The 15,341-nt window shown below is 36.2% G+C and overlaps 1 protein-coding gene across 1 annotated transcript; it reads left to right on the top strand.

The window, feature by feature from the left end:
- Window positions 1-3,929: 3,929 nt before the first annotated feature.
- On the top strand, window positions 3,930-15,019 carry LOC133519778 (akirin-like). The gene is given in 6 exon segments (XM_061853869.1): window positions 3,930-4,343; window positions 10,241-10,316; window positions 10,318-10,429; window positions 12,251-12,376; window positions 12,497-12,581; window positions 13,909-15,019. Coding segments are annotated over 6 exon segments (585 nt in total). The 5' UTR covers window positions 3,930-4,168; the 3' UTR covers window positions 13,920-15,019.
- Window positions 15,020-15,341: the final 322 nt, after the last annotated feature.

Genomic DNA, 15,341 nt, shown 5'->3' with positions numbered 1-15,341 from the left:
ACCAATTTTTTAGAGAATTTTAACGATAACGCTTTTGACATGACAGTCCTCATCCGCGCGAGCTCTTATTCAACGCGTGTTAAATAAGCGTTTGAAAGATGCAAATGGATAACCATGTTGCTGTTCACGCGATGGCGGTGGCGCTTTTTCATGGTCCGTTGTTGGATTTTCGACTTTGAGAGTTGGCCGTTAAATCAAACTTAGCGTACGGAATAGGGTTGTTTCCATCTACAAATCTTAGGGCAGAATTGTATCCCAATAAATTCTTTCGGATTATAAGAACATGTTAAACTACTTTTAGGGGACCTGTAATGGCCATATTTTTGTAAATATTTAATTTAAAATATCTTTTGGCACACGTCACGTGACCAAACTCGAATCGTCTTTGAAGATTAGGATGACGTCACAACTCTCGGATTGACACTGTTGACAGTTATGCGATAAACAACAAATGACAAATGTCAGTTGACAGTTCGTATCATCTACGTGTGTATGTAGTTATGTGTCAAACCGTAAACTGTGACGTCACACAATTTTCAAAGAGCGTTTTGGGCGTGAAAGCATCTGGCAAAATATATTTTGTTAATTTAATATATTTAAAGCCGTTTTTAGCATAAAAGTTGGATTTTAGGGCAACTTTTAGTTAATATAGAACGTAATACAAGCGTTTCAAAAAATTGGAAACAACCCTATTACATACTTTCCACGACTCTTCTCTTTTCGCACAGAATCTATTAAGGGCCATATTAAACGCGAATACTAGCGTCACAAATATATTGGTATGCTTTCGTCCGCACCTCCATTTCGAAATCGGCAATCCAAAATGGCATTCGCGTCCACACCACCTGATTTGATCAGACATTTTAATCAGATTGGCGAAAAATTGTTCCCGTTTGGACAGGCCGTTATTCAGATTGATATAAAATTGCTCCCGCCTGGGGGCCTACCGCGAAAACCGAAATTAGCAAATTGCGGGGATCTTTCTCTTTTACTCTCACTAAGACGTATTTAGAGTGACAGAGAAAAATGCCCGCAATTGACGAATTTCGATTTTCCCGGTAACCTCACTGGACTGGCCTTTAGGTGGCCTGGGCTCATTAGGTGCTCAAAACAGAGAGACAAACTCCATCTCATCTCAAAACAATTCCCGAATGATGACACTAAGAAACTTATTTAATATTTACACAAGGTATCGCAACTTTTTCAATAATCTTCTTAGAAAGTTAAAAGCAGAATACGAGAAAAACCAACTAACCGCTCACAAAAAGTCTCCCAAAAAATTATGGCAAACCATTAATAAAATTACGCATCGTAATCCATCAGCACCCGCGGTGCAAGATTTGACCAAAATAAAAGACAATGAAACGGATTCATTAAACGTTTGTAATGAATATTTTTCCTCAGTCGGCCAAATCCTTTCAAACAAAATACTCGTTCAGGAAAATGAAACACAAGAGTCCCTAGCCAACAAGCTTAAAGTAAACTGGTCCCCATCGAACTCTATGTTCATGCCTCCCACAGATAAGCAAGAAGTCATCTGCCTCATTCAAAAATTAGTCCCTAACAGTTCCCCAGGCCTAGATAACATAAATAATAAGATTTTGAAAGCTATCGCAACAGTGATTGCGGACCCACTTGTAACAATATTTAACCTTAGTATTGAGAGCGGAGTATTCCCTTCGGCTTGGAAAATAGCAGCAGTCGTACCGATACATAAAGGAAACGCGAAAAATACACCTAGTAACTATAGGCCGATATCTCTATTAGGATCTATTTCAAAGATTTTAGAGCGTATCGTTAATAAAAGATTTGTGGCTTATCTCGAAACAAATTTACTCTTAACGAATAGACAATTTGGCTTTCGCAAAGGTCTATCAACAGAAGATGCGGTATCGACTCTTACAAAAACAATTTCAAAGCATTTGGATGAGGGACGGGCCTGTGTCGGAGTCTTTCTTGATTTAGCAAAGGCTTTCGACACAGTTTCCATTCCCATCCTGCTGAGGAAATTGGAAGCATACGGTATTCGAGGTAAAATACTGCATTGGTTCAATAGCTACCTGACAAATAGAACTCAATGCATCAAAATTGGCAAATACCTTAGTGACATTAAACCAATATCGTTCGGTGTACCACAAGGCAGCATTTTAGGACCATCTCTATTTCTCTTATATATAAACGATATCTCGCTTGTATCAATAAAAAATGCTGACATCTTGTGTTACGCCGACGATACTGCAATAGTTTTCCACGGTCCTTCTTGGGAGGTTGTCCAAGATACCGCCGAACACGGAATCTCGCTAGTATCAAAGTGGCTGAAACAGAATCTTCTTACCTTGAACACATCAAAAACTAAGTTTCTTTGTTTCCATAAAACATCTGCTTCATCTCCAAGATCTCTAAGTAATCTTAAAATCCATATCCCTAATTGTTTTACCCCTTTCGCTCCAGCCCAACTATGCAATTGTGACACCATGACGAGAGCCAGTTCAATCAAGTACCTAGGAATTCAAATTGATGATAAACTCACCTTCAGGGAGCATATGATTGCTGTCTCAGGAAGAATAAGAAAATTAATTTACACAATGAAAATGCTCCGAGAGTCCGCTAACCTTTCCTTACTTAAAACAGTTTATTTGGCCCTTGGTCAGTCAATAATAAACTATTGTATTCTTGCCTGGGGAGGCACAACAACTACCAACCTTATAAAACTTGAACGAGCGCAAAGAGCTGTTCTAAAAGTAGCCTTGCGAAAGCCAATGAGATATCCCACATCTACTTTATACCATGACGCTCAAGTGCTCAGTGTTCGAAAGCTATATATAATAAGAGTTGCATTACATGTACATAAAAAAGCCTTAAACCTCCCCGAATATAAGACATTACTTACAAACAGAATATTCAAAGTACCTGTCACTTCCGTCAACACTTCATTTTCACACCGCTTTGCAATTTTCTTGTATCCCCGTATCTACAACCGATTAATCAGGCTTTATAAATTTCAGGAACACTCAGTAATTGAAGCAAAAAAGCTACTAATAAAGTGCATGATGCACCTATCCTATTCAGAGACAGAGAACCTCATAAGGATACCATACTGATACACACTTGCATACTCATATGAACACAAACATATGCACTCCTATGCATCCCAGTCCCACACACACACTCGCACACAAACACACACACACACACACACACACACACACACACACACACACACACACACACACACACACACACACACACACACACACACACACACACACACACAAGCACAACTCTTATTCTATCCTAATATTTTACTTTATTAAGTTAATAGAAGACAACAATTTTATTTTACTTTATCTTTATTTTCTCTATCTTCTTTCACTATATTAAATATATATCGTCTAGTTTTACAATTTAGTTTTCCCTGTAATAACGAATGTACCTACCCATTGTACAATTCTCTAATACTATTTTGTCTAATAATTTCATTTAAACTTGTTATTCGTTATTAGCATTATTGTATTACTAGATATTTAGGGTTATCATTCTCTCCTCCACGGGACAGGCAAAGCCTAGTGTGGAGGTCAGTAAAAACTGTATCCAAGTGAATATTTTTTGAAATAAACAATTTTTACTTTTACTTTTACTTTTACTTTACGATTGAAGCCGACGTCGGGCCCGATGACTCTTGCAAGCGTTTCACGGAATATCAGCACATCGTTTACAATATTTGAAATGTAAAAAAATGTGTTCGAGTTAATTCGAGACAAAGTATGGCATTTTTGTACTTGAACTGTTTTTTACATTTCAAATGTTGTGAACGATAGTTGTTATTGTCTTATTGTTATATCTATAGAGCCCGTAAGCCCTTAAAAAAAGTAACCGTGCTCGATGGTTATTCATTTGGTGTATGTTGGTGCTCCCTGGATATTTCAATAACAAAATTGAGTTGAGTAAAAAAGTACCGCTGCTAGATTTTGGTGATCAGCGTTGTAAAATCTTTAATATTCGGATAAATCCTTTAAGCTTATTTATTAAAAGACATTATATTTTAATTTTAGTGTTAGTTTACGTTTAGTAATAGTATTATTTTTAATATCGTGTTGCTTGGCGAAATTGGTTGAAATCCTTAACCAGTTGTATTGTGTAAAGGACGTTCGTTGGGCGTAAAAAGAAAATGGCGTGTGCTACACTGAAAAGAAATTTGGATTGGGAGGCTCAGTTGCCTACTAAAAGAAGAAGATTTGCTCCGTTTCCTGCAAGCTCAAGTACAAGCCCAGGAATTAGAGTGTCAGAAAGTAGACCCTCTTCATTTGGAGAATCCGTCAGTGCACCTGCTAAGTTGACCCCAGGTTTGTTCCTCCATCACAAAAGATCATTTGCGTCTTAATTACTGTATTGATTTAACATTATTAGTTACATTTATTGTGAAATGACCTTATTAGGCAATTAATATAAACCTACACATCACAATATTTATAATCAGCTGTATTTTTTATCGCCATTGTGTTTGCGCTATCATGAGTATTTTTATAGTGTTGGAGTGAGACGGAGTATGTATTAAAACCGTTGGGCGGATTTTGTTCTTTTGTTTTTACATGACCAAGCTGAATCTAATAGATTCGCAATTCTTAACGTACAATACAACTAAAGCCAATCATATCTATTTTCATTGTAATGACGAAGCTAATAAAAATAGTTACGCTAGTTTTCTTTTTGGTAATGGCTGGTTATTTGGCGTCAGATTGCACGCTCTCTCTCGAAAAATGGACTCTCATCACAAAAAACTCTTTGTTGCTTTATACCTGTTTGGTTTTGAAACCGACCTTTCGCGTGGTTTTTTTTTTTTACAAACCTGGGATTTTTTGCCAAAAGTAATAGCGATTGTTGATTAACTGTGCTTTGGTACACCAATTGGTCATAAGTCATAATTTACTTTGTTACAATGGGATTGATCTATTACTATTAGTCTCTACACATAAAATTACTTACCTAGTCTTTGAAGTACAAGGTCTACCTCAATTACTTATTTGTTTAACATCAAACATTTTCCTTCTTAGTGATAAATAAGTATTTAGCATTTCTTTATTTATTTATACTACAATTTGCTATTGATTACTATTAACAGTTACATCACACTAACAGCAAGCTATGGTATGGTAATAAAAGTCCTTGGTGTGAGCTGTGAATCGATTCAAGGAAAAGTTTTGTTCAAACTAGTACACATGGGAATCTGGAAATAATAATAGAAATTCTACTTGACATACCTATTTGTTATAAGATATACATCTTAAACATGTAATGGAATTATGCTTTCATGAAATACCATGATAATAAATATTTAATACCATGGTTGCTTCACAAATCGTAAGCAAGGAAGCTATGATGTCCTAACAGCAGATTTCAACAATAATCATTAGCATTCTGATGAAATGGGAGGAAAATGCACAATACTAACTGTACTCACGTTCTAGACTATAGCTCTTTACAATCAGTATTTACTCTATTCCATCAAATTAATTTAACGGGCAAACTTCAATTTTATTCTATTTTCCATGATATCTTATACTTCTCTGACCGTTAAAAGGTTAATTGCAACAGCTGAAAGATTAAGGGTAAATCTTGAACAAGATATCAGTAAAAAAATTATCAGATGTATGAGCAGGAAAATAGCTAGTTTTTCTAGCACCATTTCCTTAGATATGCATAATTTATTTTACAATAGTCTCCCCATAAGAGGTTGCCTGCCTGAATTAGAAAATTTTAAAAAATTATTATAATTATGCAGTAGGCAGGTCCATACAGAGCGAACATATGCGCGAGGCAATGTTCTCATGCACAAACCGGTCAGTGTAGACGTGCCTTGGCCGAGGCACGTCTACACTGGCCAGTTTGTGCATGAGGTGCTTATGCTCGCTCTGTGTGGACCCACCTAATTACTCAAAAACAACATATATTGCGACAGTACCGGCCAACCCTCCCATGTTTTTATGGTGGAACTTTTTATAATTTTATTTGTTTATGATAGTAAAAGTCCTTTATATGAGCAATGAGTAAAATTGGTCTCATGTAATGATTTTTCCATAGAGGTTTTTTTATATCCACTGTTGGGCCCATATAACCCGACAGATTTTAAAGGTGTATTCTTGACCCCAATTAGAGACTAAAATGCATACAAAGTTTTCTGCAACCAATTTACAGTGAGAATTCTTGTAATTTTTTTTTTCTGTAATAATTCAGTAAAAAACACCTTTTTAGCTCTGACAATGCCATTAAGAGACTTGGTTTAGACATACCTACATTAAAGTTTTAAAGGAAACTCACTAAATTTCTGTAAATAAAAAAAATCTTTTTCTTCATCATTTCATTGAATTCTTTTTTCCAAGATGTAAAAAGAAATAATACTTGTATACAGAAAAAACACACAAAAAAAATTGCCTAATGTGACCTAAAGTCATAACATTTTTTCCTCCTTATGACCTCAGAAATGCGTGGTTAAAATCTGTCAGGTTATATGGGCCCACAGTGTCATTTTTTCTTTTCTTTTTTATTATATTAGTATAAAATGACTAGTAAAATATGCAATCTACAAACTATCCTATATTATTTACTTTATACATGTTCATACAAAAAAAACTCGCAATGCCACGAATATCCCGCAACTATTCGGTATTCGGCCTATTCAATATTCGGTATTCAGCCGAATGTTGTCTACTATTCGACCGAATACTTACACCTGTCTAAAAATTTAAATTGTCTTGTTTCAAAGCAAAAAGTCCCACTTTGTTGGTTGCCATAAGGATGCTTTGGCAGGTTATTCGAATAAAGATACAAGCAAATCTCATCCTCATGGTAAGCGATAAAGTGGGACCTTTGACTAGACTTCGACACGATTACACAAGAAAAGGGTTGCTACGAAAGTTGTTAACTGCTCCACTCTAATACTATTCGCATCTATACTATTGTAACGAACATTTCAGGTGACATCAAACCACTAAATTTTGTTTCAAATGTTTTCTTAGAAAGTTGTTAAATATGAAGACTGTTTTTTGAGCATTTCTTGGTTACTGATACACTTGAGGGTAAATAATACGGGTCAGTACGAAAAACTAGAATATCTCCTAAAATAATAAAACTAGGAGCATTCATTAAATTGTATATTGTGGTATAGATAAACTCATAGTTAATAAAACAACATCAAAAGTTAGAAATGATAGTAACTTGTTTATTTAAATTACATAGTAAACACGATATCAATTAATTATAGGTAAAAATCAAGTGGTACCTCACACACAACAAAAACAAAAAAAAAAAACATTTCATTTTATTTATTTCCTTGCTTTGTGTGTACAGTAGGTCTTATTAATAAATTCTGTATCAATACAAACCTGAGAGGGCACTGCAATTCACTTACGGATAGAATATATATAATACAGTCGTCATCAATTTATCATGCATTAACTAAAGATATACGTCACATATTAAATAGTTGTTTCAATCATTACAATATTATAATTTTTACAGTACATATGGTGCTACTTTTCCGCACTAGTGCGTAAAGTAGCACATTATGTAACTATGTCGAAACTTAAAAGAGCATGTACTGTAAAACGTTGTACGATACATGTGCGAATAGGTAATTCGCAACTCGTGTCGATTTAAAACACTCCCTTCGGTCATGTTTTATTTATCGCCACTCGTTTCGAATTTCCTATTTTTCGCACTTGTATCATAATGTAATATTATATGTCAAATTTACATCTACTAAATATAAAACGAATAAAGGGAAATAAAAGAATAGGAGTAGGAACGAAAGATAGAGAGATGCGTGTATTTATCCGGAATATAATTTGTGTAATAAGTCCAATGACTTACAATAGAATAACAATTTATTCTGTAGGTATTCGTCGACCGAGTAATAGGCTTTTTCTACGAGATATTATTTCAACATTTTTTGAAATTTATTTTGGTTTTGCTCGTTTTTTATGTGGCCTGGCAGGTTATTAAAGATCCTTATCGACGAGGGATAAGGTCCGTTTTTATGTATTGCTAACTTTGATGATACTTGTATAAGATTTTTTTTATGGCGGGATTCAAATCGACGGGGCACATCTCCGATTCTAATATACAGCTCAGGATGCTTTTTTAATAAAATTACACGATTCTAGGATATAGATGCAACGCAAGGTAAGGATACCAAGGTTTTTAAAATGCATTTGGCAGCCCACTGGACGTCTGGTGTTTGACAGTATCCTGTCGCATTCCTTCTGCAGGATAAATAGCTCCGATACATCGGTGCTATTCCCCCATATTCCACATAATACTTCGTATTGCCTCCTCGGGCTCTTCTTACAGCTTCTAAACGATTGGGCATACTGTTTATTAAGTTTCTTATGCGTTCTTGCGGGATATTAGCCCATTCTTCCACTAACGCCTGTTTCAGGTCTCTAAGTGTAGCTGGGGCGGGGTGTCGATTTATTACACGCCTCTCGAGCTCGTCCCATACGTGCTCAATCGGATTTAGGTTCGGGATTCTCGAGATTATAGTGTTGATGCCAATCTCCTCAAAATAATCTTCTACAATCTGAGCTATGTGTGGCCTGACATTGTCATGCATGAACATGGAGTTTTCACACATATTAATTAAATATGGGCCGACATGCTCATTAAGAATCTCTTCCACATATCTGGCACTAGTTAACATTTCATTTTCTATCAAAACTAATTCCGTGCGACTCGCCGAAGATATTCCAACCCAAACCATAATAGACCCACCACCGAAAGCAACTTTTCCTTCAAAACACGCTGGAATAAAACGTTCACTTGGCCGTCTGTAAACCGCCCGTCATATGCATAAAGCATAAATCTGGATTCGTCAGAAAACATTTTTTTTGCCCATTCTTTGTCACCCCATCGCCTATGTTCGCGTACGTAAAGTTTTCTTGCTGTTCGATGTCCTCTGTCAAGTTTTGGGCCAATTGGCGGTCTATGTGGGGTCAAATTAGCTTCACGAAACCGCCGCCTTACAGTCCAGTCGCTGATGTCATCTCTTCGGGGTCTCCCGAAGTTGGTTTTTGACTTCAACTGCAGTGAGATGCCGATTTCGGAGCATGCTAGTAACAATAAATCGATCTTCTCTAGCCGTAGTACATCTCGACGTGCCGGTTCCTGGTCTTCGAAGGTTGTAAAAAGGCCCAAAAAGAAAAGCACTCTTGTTGACTATACAATAATGTAATAAATTCAATAGAGGTACAAGTGTTATAAAAGTTTGACAATGTTTAGTACCGGCCAGACGTCATGTTTCTCGGAAAAATGTTAGCACCGCGAACTAGGATTTTCAACACATGGTATAGCGACATCTAGCAGGCAATTTGACAACTAAAATTAACTTCTTGCAAATAAAGCTAGGAAATACATACAGAGGTTGGACAAAGGTTCCTGCCAGTTTCTAGGAAACGTTGGAGGACTCTGCACCGTAGATAGTGAGACGCCTGTTCTTCTTGCTGTATATCTCTGACTTCTGCCTTCTTGTAACAAAGTGATGATATGTGTACATTCATCTTCTGTTAGCGACATGATAGTAATTCAATACTGACCATCAAAGACAACAATAACTGCCTTTTATCATTTTGCTTTGACAGATTGAAAATAAAAGTGAGAAAACAAGCAAAAGTGAAATAAGCTCAATTTGAATTTAGTACCAAATTCGACTTAGATTTATTGTAGAACATTGAATTGAAGGTTCAATTCAATATTAAATTCTCTGTAATACACAGTTAGTTTCCTGCACATACCACTATTAATTTGCAAAATATAAGGGTTTTTGACACTGACCCGTATTATTTGCCCGTGAGTGTAATTTTATTTTTATCATGGGTTTGATTTTATTGGCTCTGACTACATTCACTAGTTCTGAGCAACAAAAATTATATCTTAGCAAACTGATTCTTCTTCCTCGCGTTGTCTCGGCATTTTGCCACGTCTCATGGGAATGGGAGCCTGGGGTCCGATTAAATCTTAGCAAACATTGAGCTTTTCATAATAGATATCAGTCAAAATGTACAAATGTTATGCCGAATATTCGGCGCTTCGGCCACTACTACCGCGAAAAATCAGCTACTACTTACTGTTATCAAAATATCCATTATTTGTAAATAAGTCAGCATTCAATTAAATTGATTTTATTTCCATTTGTACAATTTTAGGATTTTTTGTAATTATAATTCTTAAAACTATTTTTTTTTGCCAGAGCGCATGGCCCAGGAAATCTGTGACGAGATCAAACGTCTACAGCGGCGCCGACAGTTGCGCGTGGCGTCAGGTGTGCCATCATGCTCAATCGTCCAGTGGCTCTGAGGGTGACGCCTCGCCGCCGCATCGTTCCACGCACAGCCAGCAGCAGAAGGTCACTAATCGCGCGCTCTTCACATTCAAGCAGGTAAACACCATGACACTAATGATATCAAAAGAGCATAGTGCGCGCGTCAACCACAGAGGGTTCTGCCATATATTGTACTCACTCTGCAGTCTTATTATATGTGTTATGACTGCAATATTTTGTTTAGAATGTGACACTACTTTGCATATGGGATCAATCGGGGATTCGGGGCTTACAAGACTTACACAATTGCTCCTACTCTTATTCATAAAGCTTAGCAAACCGCTGTTAAATTTTCTCTTTATTTAGATTGATGAATAGGGAAAACAAATCTCAATGGCGTTTTAGATTTGTGTATCAAATATGAATATAGCCATCACACCTTTCAACTGTCAATTTTTTGACTGCTGTGCAGATAGTAAGTAGATAGGCATTATTATTTACCACTATAAAAATGTATTAGATTAAAAGATAATTTCTAGACTTCCCCTTGTATTTTATTGACTCCTTTCAATTCACTTTTTATTGTAATTGTGAAAATTTTAGATATTTCGAGGCAATTTCCTCGCGCACAAACCGGCCAGTGTAGATGTGCCTCGGCTGAGGCGGCGCGCTCAGGCGAGGAAAACTCGCGCGTATGCTCGCTCTATGTGGACCCGCCTATGACGATGCAAAAGAGATCCAACAGATCTTATTTGAATGAATTGATTTTTATCTTTATCTATCCATCAAGACAGCCCTTTTAAGAGCTCAGCGGTGGCAGCATTCCATTTTTATCGCCTGTCACTATGTCTATTCCACACAGACCGAGCATACATACGCGCGAGGCAAATTCCTCGCGCACAAACCAGCCAGTGTAGATGTGCCTCGGCTGAGGCGGCGCGCTCAGGCGAGGAAAACTCGCGCGTATGCTCGCTCTGTGTGGACCCGCCTATGACGATGCAAAAGAGATCCAACAGATCGTATTTGAATAAATTGATTTTTATCTTTATCTATCCATCAAGACAGCTCTTTTAAGAGCTCAGCGGTGGCAGCATTCCATTTTTATCGCCTGTCTCTATGCCTATCACTTTGGCACTTACTTGTGTACGTGTGTGTGTTGACAAGCGATAAAAATGCGACCGTGCTACGGCCGCTGCTTACCTTACCATGAGTAATCACTTATGAACTATGTATTGGCAAATGGTACTTCCATATTTTTGACTAGATTTGTGTTTCAAAGTCTGACCATTTTATGCTACTTATGCCCTAACTTTCTAAAACTCCAGCAAATGTCACAGTCTTACAGTCAAAATGCTCGCTGTGATAGGATCTGGACATATGTGTACACCCCACAAAATAGGTTTAATTTTTCTATATAGCGAGAATGATTCATTACACCTACATAATGTTATATTTAATCATCAGCACACATCAGCAAAAAATATAGGTATTATGTCTCCATAACTACAGTTAAACAGATCTTGAACATGTATGTAATAAATTTCACATTTAAAGTAGGTGAGGAACTAGGTTACTCAGCGGTTCAAATGCCTGCACAATTTAGTTTGTACTAAGAAAAGATTTTATATTAAAGGGAAAAAGGAAAAATTTATGCTTCCAGCAGGACTTGAACCCACGGCCTCTGCAATTTATCTGTTTGATAAAAAATTGGCTAAGAAAACATCATGTTGTCCACAGCTAAAAACTCTTAAGATTTTCTTATGTCTCCTCGGCAAAGGAACTTTTAATTTGCTACTCTAATTGCCTGAGCAAATATTGTCAGTTTTCAATAAACCATTAATGCCATAAGGCCATAACAATTAAAACTGTAATTTGAATTAACTTCGGCGTTAAAGCCATATTTTATCATACAAACATCAATTGAAAACCTTTTGGCAGGTCCGCATGATATGCGAGCGCATGCTGCGCGATCAGGAGGCAGCACTGCGCGCAGAATACGAGACTGCTCTCAGCAACAAGCTTGCCGAACAGTACGAAGCTTTCGTGCGCTTCAACCTTGATCAGGTAAAATATTGCTTTAAGTTTGTTTGTTGTTTTAAAGTAAAACCAGTATCAAGAAATTTTACAAACTGGCGTAATCAGTTATTGGAGGTGAATTGAAATGGTTTTATGTTACTGATGCAGGTCCAGCGTCGGCCCCCGCCCCCCACATGCATGCCGCTGGGCATGGACGCCGAGCACCACATGCATCAGGATCTAGTACCAAGCTGTAAGTATAAATTTTTTTCTAATCAAATTCTTTGTCATAAAGTTCCTTAAATAAACAATGCCCAAAAGAGAAGGCGATGACCTTCGCATCACTAAATTTCGAAACTGAATGACAGAGATTCCACCTAGCTGTGGAATCGAAATTTAGTGATGCGAAAACTGTTATACAAGCTAGGTAGTGTTTCTGAGCTATACCCAAATTTATAATAAGTTCCATCAAATCTACCAAGAAATGTCAGTCACAATGACATCTGTCAACGTCCGTATGACGGCCCAGATGTCACCAACCTTTTTAGAATCTTAAAAAAATATTACGAATATAATAAAACCGTTTTTGTATGGAATACAGAAATTACGTCAAAATGTGTGACCGAAACCCGATTTCGGTCACTCCATTTTCTATACCTTTAATGAATCGCTGCCAACTACAAAAATGAAGGGTTTTTGTTAAATGTGTCGCCTGTACTTCGACTCTTAGATGTTTGTTGTGTTAGTTATGTATATAAGTAAATATTTATTCACTAAACGTACAAAATTACGCACTTAATCTTTAAGCACTTATCATTTATACAGTACAAGCCTTACTCAGTTGGGGACTAGAGTATTTATAAAACATGCTGGGTACGCTGGGTGATGTGGTATCTCCATACAATTTATAATCTTGAAATGCCAAATCTCGCAAAATTGTATTTAGATGACATCTGTTCTTTTCTGATTACCCTTTCTGTTTGAAAAATACTATAAGTAACAGACGTCAGATGCCGAATGAAGTGCCAACTTGACTTGACAAGTGAGTGTCATGGCCGGCATAAATCTATCATGGTAACCATAAGGGCGTATTACACTATCCTGTAGTTCTCGTTTTCGAATTTACGTTTTAAGATATAGTAATAATACTAATAATACACATCTTAAGACGATAATGTTATTGTATTAAAACGGAATACCAAATGTTGTTTAGACCTGAAGTATTTCCATTTCAAAACGAACATTTCTACCTCAAAATAGTTTAAATTCAATATTAATTTATGGGACTGCTTTTTTAATAAGTCTAATTATTTGAATTTAGCATTTAAATGTTGTATTTCAAATTAGTAGTAAATTATTTATTTACGTGCATTCTTTCGCCAATAATATGTTTACTATTTATGGAACGTTTCATTTTACTGGCAACACAGTGGTAGATTTGATGGAATTTAATTATGATTCAGGCAGGGTATATGATAAAGTAACGCATTGTTTACCCTGAACCGTATTACCCCATTTTTTTCTATTTTATGTACAATTACCATCAGGTGACATAGAGATCAAAAATGTTTTTGTTTCAGATCTGTCCTAATAACAATGGTGTCGACAATGCGGTATTAAACTGCAAATATATCAAGACAAACATATATGTGAATAATATACACAAGAATATGTCCTAATTAAACAAGACATTGTGATCGCTGGTGGAATTATTACTGCCATTAATATTGTGAAATGCATTTTGCTGGCCAACTATAGGTATACAGTATTAAGAATTATATACAAATTTGTGCCCCACCTCTGTTATAATGATTATAAATGAATGAACAGTAACGTAACGTAATGTTCACAATATTGACAAGGTTAGATTCCACAGCTTTGTTCATGCCACATACACATAAATTAGCTTGTAACGCTTTAGGTAAGGTTTGCTGGATAATTGTGTTCATAGACTGAGGATGGATGCCGGAGTGAGCCGGGAATAGCTGCTGTTCAGTTTCCAGCACTCGAATGTGACTTGAGCCTACTAAGAGCCCATGGTATTTTGTATATTTTCTAATCGTGGAACTATTAGGAACCTAGTACTAACACGAATAATAAATTCACGCAGAGTGCCTGTTAAGATATCATTATCCTCAGTTTTGTTAGCCATAATTTTGATTGGTATTTTGATTGTACTTTTGTCGAATTATAGTTGTATTTGATTGGGCGCGTCAGCCGCCGTTTATTAGTGATTATTATATTTATATGACTACGATGAGCGTCAAAGTGGTAAATCTAGAAACAGTTCTTGATTATTGAAATGGAAGGCACTGGGTTGGTTTGATTAGATGGACCGTAGTACTGTGTGACCATTTTGACGCTCAACACGCTTTATCATGAGAATGATAAACTAGCTTTATTTCTAAGTTATTTTCTCGATAATGTAGAAGATTTCTCGACTGCTGTTTCGGGGATCGAAACGCAAATGTAACAATGTTCTCGCAGATGAGGTGAGGTTATTACTTATTGGGAATTTGTTTTATATTACGTAGTTAGAACTTTTTATTGAATACAAAAAGGATATGATTTGTTACCAAGCATTATTCAATAAAAAAAAATCTAGGATAGTCTTTTTTTAAATTGTATTATCAGCTCATTACTAGTAAGTCGGCGTTTAAGAACTGAAAATAAATTAGCTAATTACACGTATATGGTTTATATTTTCATTCATTTCAACGAATTATTTCCTTAATTTCGTTATATTAACCATTCGTCTCAGCGCTTCACACACCTTGAAGGTTATTCAGTACCTGACAGTGTTGCCAGGTGCGCGGAAGAGAATTATCGTATTTGAGTGTCAAAATTATCGTACGCCTATCAAAAGGGCAGTACCCTAAAAATTTCTTGCTAAATAAGTATCTAAATAAGCTTATATTTTCAATATATAATCAAAGAAAACACAATTTTCGTCTAAATTGTGCAAAAATCAGTTTTATTTGTGTATTTTTGTGACAGATCCAAACTACATCAA

The sequence above is a fragment of the Cydia pomonella genome, chromosome 7, assembly GCF_033807575.1.
Source record: "Cydia pomonella isolate Wapato2018A chromosome 7, ilCydPomo1, whole genome shotgun sequence".
NCBI classification, from domain to species: Eukaryota; Metazoa; Arthropoda; class Insecta; order Lepidoptera; family Tortricidae; genus Cydia; species Cydia pomonella.
This window is presented reverse-complemented; position numbering and strand designations above follow the sequence as displayed.